The sequence below is a fragment of the Dromaius novaehollandiae genome, unplaced genomic scaffold (genome assembly GCF_036370855.1).
Source record: "Dromaius novaehollandiae isolate bDroNov1 unplaced genomic scaffold, bDroNov1.hap1 HAP1_SCAFFOLD_37, whole genome shotgun sequence".
NCBI classification, from domain to species: Eukaryota; Metazoa; Chordata; class Aves; order Casuariiformes; family Dromaiidae; genus Dromaius; species Dromaius novaehollandiae.
The window spans coordinates 2648157-2654611 of NW_026991398.1; the positions used below are offsets into that span (position 1 = coordinate 2648157).

At 55.5% G+C, this 6455-nt stretch overlaps 1 protein-coding gene across 1 annotated transcript; it reads right to left on the reverse strand.

The window, feature by feature from the left end:
• Positions 1–3512: 3512 nt before the first annotated feature.
• Positions 3513–4448, reverse strand: LOC135326228 (olfactory receptor 14A16-like). The gene has a single exon (XM_064504077.1). It carries the CDS (start codon positions 4446–4448, stop codon positions 3513–3515), a length of 936 nt encoding a protein of 311 aa, XP_064360147.1.
• Between the last annotated feature and the right edge of the window lie 2007 nt (positions 4449–6455).

A 6455-nucleotide genomic window follows, 5' to 3' on the forward strand; every position in this document is an offset into this window, starting at 1 on the left:
GTGTGGGGTTGATGGGGAGGCTGACACCCCTCTCTGCCCCCCAGCAGCTGCTGTGCCCTGCAGAGGGGCTGGGGCAGTGGGGTGAGTGCCCAGAGCTCTGCAGCCCCCTGCCACAGGCACTGCTGTGGGGCCACCCCAGCCTGGGCTGCTCTGCTGGGTGGGCTGGGGAGAGGGCAGGGGAGGTGGGGAGAGCTGGGGAGGGGCTGGTCTGGTCTGGAAAGGGCCCAGGAGAGGACAAATGCCAGCAGGCAGCTCCTGCGTGTGAAGGGCAGTGTGGGAGCACACAGCCATGTGCTTGCAGGCAAATGCAGGTCTGCTGGGAAAGGCAGCAGGACATGGTGGGTGCAGGAGAGAAGAGCCCAGGTTGTTCCCTGTGTTTCACGGACACAGTGGGGAAGCTGCCCCAGGGCCATCGTCCCAGAGCAGCCCCTCACATCACCCCTTTCCAGCACTGGCTGCTCACCCAGCTGTGAGGTGGTCCATGGCCAGTTCCGTCCTCCTGCAGGTCTCCGTATCCCGATGGAGGGGAAAAGACCAGCCTTGCATGGCCTCTCTTCTGCACCAGAACGCAGCAGACGCTGAAGCACAGCAGTCTGCTGACCCTCACGCTGGGCACAGCCTGGGCTGGGCAGGGGCTGGGTGCTTTGACCCCTCAGACTCCAGGGGATCATTTAAGAGTCATTTAATAATACCCTAGCCGTTTCCACATCTGAGGTCTGTGGTTCCAGGTCCAGTCGAGCTTTGGCTTTCCTCACTCCATCCCTGCATGCATGGACAAGGTCTTGATGCTCCCCCTGGGCAGCCCATGCCCCTTCCACCCTCTGTGCACTTCCACCCCGGCACCCTGAGCGCTGGTGCTGCTGCCAGGGCAGAGGTGGAGGATCCCCCGGAGCGGCTCCTCAGGGAGCTCCCCAGGGCAACGCTGTGCCCAGCCCCAGCCCCAGCCTCAGCCCCAGCCCCAGTGTGGCAGAGGGGAGCTGCCCTCTCCCGACCCACCCTGGCAGTGCCAGCCCCACCTCAGCCTGCTCCTGAAAGGCTCCAGCGCAGCCCTGGAGGGAGCTGGAGCTGCCTCAGGCCTGGAGCAGTCTGGTGACAGGAGGGTTTGACATGGGCACGGCAGTAGCAGTGCTGGGAGCAGGGGAGGAGCAGGGAAATTGGGGCAAAGACCTCTGCTCTCGGCTTCAGGGCCAGGGCACTGGAGGGGTGATGCCTTTGTGGCTGATCAGGCTCCAGGTTCAGGGTGGATGCCAGCTCGAAGGTGGGAGCACCAAGATTTTCATGGGCTTCAGTGCAGCTGTGACCATGGTGAAGGCAAGTGGGCAGACCCAGGCACAGGCAACTGCAAAAGCTGGGGGTGGAAAAGTCAGCGTGGGGCTGGTGAAGATCCTCCCTCTGCTCCCTATGGGGAAGAGAGTCCCCAGGCAATGCTGGACTCCACTTTGGCTGATGGGAGAGGAGCAGAGGGAGGTTGGAAGAGGCAGATGGAGCCTCTCAGGGTTCATGAGGGAGTTTTCCAAACACCAAGGCTGAGCCAGGGAGGGGCGTTGGGATCTTCCCCCTGCTGCTCTCCCAGACGAGGTCATTCTGCTCTGCCCCAGGTGCTCTCGTCCCCGTGCCAGTGGTGCCAGAGTAGAGGCTGAGAATTCATGGATTCACAGAGGAGTTCTGGTGGGAAGGGATCTCTGGAGGTCTCCAGTCCAACCTCCCACACAAAGCAGGGCTGTAGGAGCCCTCCAGTCCCATCTGGCCATCACTGGACTGTGCCTGACCCTGGTTAGGATCCCCAAGCCTGCTCTGCTCCTCTTGTCCAGGCTCTGCAGAACGGCACCTCTCATCAGTGGGTCCCTGCCCCACCTGCCTTGCTGACACCCTCGGCTCCTGGCTCCGCTTCCCACATGGAGCAGCCCTGCTGTGGGGCCATGGACCGTGCTGGTTGGGGTGGGAAGCAGACCCAGCTGGACAGGGGTCACCACCACTGATACTGCTGGCACCTGTCTGTGCCCATGGACAGTGCTCAGAGGGACCCCAAGATGTTGGCAATAGCAGGAGATGTGTTTGGGGGGACACTAGCTCCAGCCTGTGGTGTTTCACTGAGGGTGCAGGAATCACTCTCCAGGGCCCCTTCCCTGGGACTCCTGGGTCCCCACTGCCTCTCCTGCAATTGCAGAGCCCTCGTTTCCCCATGCATACCTGGATTTAGTGCTCTACCTTCTGGTTACTCCACTGTGGACCATCCCTCACTTTGTGAGGCCCCACTCACTGCCCTCCCCCAGGTACACGCTGACCCTGGAGATCCCCTGAGCTCTCCTGGGGGTTCAGATTCCCCTCCAGAAGGATGGGCATCTCTCATCAGCACTGTCACCTGCGGGACAGCCCCAGGCAGACATTTCAGACACCATTCCCCATCCCCACTGGCACTGGTCACTGAGAAATGAGCTCTGAGTGCAGCCCTCGGTCCCTAACAGATCACCCAGGGACTCTGAGCTCATCCTCTTGAGCCCATGGAGTACGGAAGTAGAACACCAGACCTCTTAGTGATCCAACCCCTCAAGCATATTGTTGACTCCATCTCCTGAAGAAAGGCCAGATTTCAGGCACGTCACAGGGGAGATCCCCTTTTATTGTGGAAATGTTATTCTGGAGGCCAGGACTGACATAAGGGTGCCCATTGCCTGCTCCTGCCTGTACTTCCAGGACACATGCACATGGAAACACAAGCCTACCACCACCAGGTCATGAGAACTCCTGGGCCATATCCACAGAGCACAGAAGGTCAGCATGGAAATGAAGAAAACAACTCTAAAAAGAAGAAGTCCTGCTGCTGTGCGGGGATGTGTCTCCAGGAAAGCTGCAGCCCCCATGGGAAGGCTGCAGTGAGGAAATGCCTGCTGTGGCAGTGGGGGGGATGATACTGTCCAGCACGGAGTCTGTCCCCACAAGCTGCTGCCTGACTCCCCTCCCCTCCCCTCCCCCTCCACTTGTAGTGTTGGGGCACAGGAGAGGGAAGGGACCAGCCCACGGTGACAGCTGGCTGCCACCCTCGCAGAAACGGGGTGTGAGATCACACCCTGACTGTGGCCAGGGGAGCTGAGCTCTCCTAATGGACACCGGACCCGTGGTCTCACCCTGACTATACTTGTCTGAGCCTGACTCTGTGCCCCTGAGGTTTCTTGGTGTCAGTGCTGAAAGAGATACTGCAAAGGAAAACTCTCCTCATTGCCCTGAGGGCATCCAAGGCAACTCAAACCAGGGACTCTGAGGTTTCCCCATTTCTGCTGGTGAAGGAGGAAGCCTGGCTTCCTGCTTCAACACAGTCTCTGGGTGAGACTGAAAGAAGAGATTCCTGAGGACGAGTGGCATGAACCTATTTTTTTTTTTTTTTTTTTTTTGCAAGAGCGTATCAAAGAAAAGTAAGAAAAAAGAGAAATGAACAACACATTCTTGAACTTTCTGAACAATACAGTCTTGAGGCCAAATATCCTGGGAATGATAAGTGGATGCACATGGGACAGTTATTGGTGCTGATCTTGGACCCACTGGAACAGTTTCCTCAGTGCCTCCTTGAGCTCCTTGTTCCTCATGCTGTAGATGAGGGGGTTCACTGCTGGAGGCACCACCGAGTACAGAACAGCCACCACCAGATCCAGAGCTGGGGAGGAGAGGGAGGGGGGCTTCAGGTAGGCAAACATGACAGTGCTGATGAACAGAGAGACCACGGCCAGGTGCGGGAGGCACATGGAAAAGGCTTTGTGCTGGCCCTGCTCAGAGGGGATCCTCAGCACAGCAGTGAAGATCTGCACGTAGGACAGCACAATGAAAACGAAACACCCAAAGCTTAAACAGCCACTAACCACAAGAAGCCTGACTTCCCTGAGGTAGGATTCTGAGCAGGAGCGCTTGAGGATCTGAGGGATTTCACAGAAGAACTGGTCCACTGTGTTGCCTTGGCAGAGTGGTATTGAAAATGTGTTAGCAGTGTGCAGGAGAGCATTGAGAAAACCACTGGCCCAGGCAGCTGCTGCCATTTTCATACAAGCTCTGCTGTCCAGGAGGATCCCATAGTGCAGGGGTTTGCAGATGGCAACATAGCGGTCATAGGCCATGACTGTGAGGAGAGAATACTCTGCTGAAAATAAGAAAAAGAAGAAAAAGACTTGGGCAGCACATCCTGAGTAGGAAATGGCCCTGGTGTTCCACAGGGAATTGGCCATGGATTTGGGGAGAGTGGTGGAGATGGAGCCAAGGTCGAGGAGGGAGAGGTTGAGGAGGAAGAAGTACATGGGGGTGTGGAGGTGGTGGTCGCAGGCTATGGCTGTGATGATGAGGCCGTTGCCCAGGAGAGCAGCCAGGTAGATGCCCAGGAAGAGTGAGAAGTGCAAGAGCTGCATCTCCCGTGTGTCTGCGAATGCCAGGAGGAGGAACTCGTTGAAGGAGCTGCTGTTGGTCATTTGGTCCCACTGGGCTTTGGGGATTGTCTAAGGAGGAAAAGACATTGGCAAGTTAGGGGAGACCTTCCAAGGAAAAAGAAAAAAAATCTAATTGAAAATACTACTTTGCGTCTCTCTTTTTTGGGAGGATCACTGGGCAGGTACTTTGCTTGAGCTCTGATTTGTGCTGCCTGAGTGTGCTGTGAGGAGCAGAAGCCTCTGTCCATGGGCTGCAGAGGAGTAAGTCCTTCTGGACAGTAGTGGGAACATGGGAATGCAGGTAAACAGCTCTGAGTCTCATAATTTCTGTCAAATAAAATCTATTCATCCTGTGGAAGGGCTTTTCAATGTCTTCAGTACCTGCTCTAAAGAATGAGGGTTGATAAACAGAGTTTTAGGGATTTTTTAAATGGGGTTTATTTTCTTTTAGATGCCCCTGTTACCCCTGAGGAGTGTTCCTCAAAGGTAGAAATTCTCAGCATTTCTACTATGAGTCTTTAAAAACAAAAAGATTCACTGCCACTTGGTGCAGAGCGAGGACAGCTTGTCTGTCTATTAGTCTTGTTCCCAGCTGTCCTGTGCTCCCACCTCTTTGAGCTGGGGGATGATCACACTCATATGTTGCCCTAAAAAGAAACTAGCCACATCTGGGAGCAGATGAGTCCAGTTTCAAAGAGCAGATCTCCAATCTTCTCCGCCTTTCTCAGGGCACCAGAGGGAGGTCTCTACACTCCCCTTCTAGCCAAGGACACACAGGGCTCTTTTCAGATGCCCATATACAGCCTCCCACCACAATCTCCATGCTCTCAGCACTTCTGCAGCTTCTTTGTTTGCCTCTCAGATATCACAGAGATGCTGTGAGACAGCAGTGCCTTTCTAGAGGGCAGCTCGCAGCCTGGCAGGACCCAACAGGGAAACAGTCAAAGGACCATTAGGACTGACGATGGGCTCTCCTTAAGGGACAGTCAGCTCAATTCCTAATCCCACAGACTGCATTTCCTGGAGCTGCACAGGCTAGAAAGGGGCTGCGGACACTCTGCTCCAGTGCAGACCCCTCTCTTGCACAACTCGCAGGGCAGGTGTCTCAACTGCAGCTGAAAAACCCCCAACCCCAGGGAGCCCGAGAGAAGAACAGGAGCAGCATGGAGAGGAGGGGAAAGAAGGAGCAACACCATGATCCTGCTGCCAAGGGAGGCAAGGAGAGAGACAGACAGGCACTCGGGAAAGCCTTCACCTTACCCAGGTGGGCATGCTGCCTCCCAGACGGTGACATCGCAGGGCAGTCACTCTCAGCCCCTTTGTTGGGCAGCAGTAAACTTGCCCATGGTAGGAGAGAAGCCCCTCTCCTCTGCCAGAGGTCTGGCTGCAGAGGAGGCAGCTCATGCCCTGCACCCCATGGCTGTCAAGGCAGAGACTCTGCTGGGTGGGAGAGGAGACATGGGAGGCTTGCTCGGAAGAAGCCGTCTGCATTGCAGGGACTGACCAAGACTTGCTCAAATCCATCCTGCCATAATGATTGTTAGCAGTTCCCTCTCCTTCCCTGCCCATCTCTGCTGCCTGGCACTGTCCTTGCTGGCAGCTCTTTCTCTGTCCCAACATCTTTTCCCTGCCAGTGCTCCCAGACCCCTTCCCACCCTCTGTGTGCTCAGTTCTGCCCTACAGAAACTGCCCAGGACAGGACACTGGGCACAGGTATCTCTGTTCTCACAGGTCCTAAGGAGCAGGTCAGAAAAGCTCTTAAAAGGCAATAAAGGTGCTGCCAGTGCTGTCTGTCGGCTGAGGTGGGGTTGAAGGGGTTTGCTGGAGTTTCTCACAGACCTATTGATCTCTGAGAGTGAAGGTTTCAGAGTCCATGTTCCTTGCCAAACCAGAAGGCTCTTTCCTTTTTTCTCCCTGCCAAAATTAGGATATATTTTTTTCTAGTTTTAGTAGTACTAATGAGCTTTTACTAAAAGGAAAGCTCCTTCCCTTTCCATTAGCCTTTTTTTGACCTTCCTCTGAAAAGACCCTTTGGACATAACCTGTGCA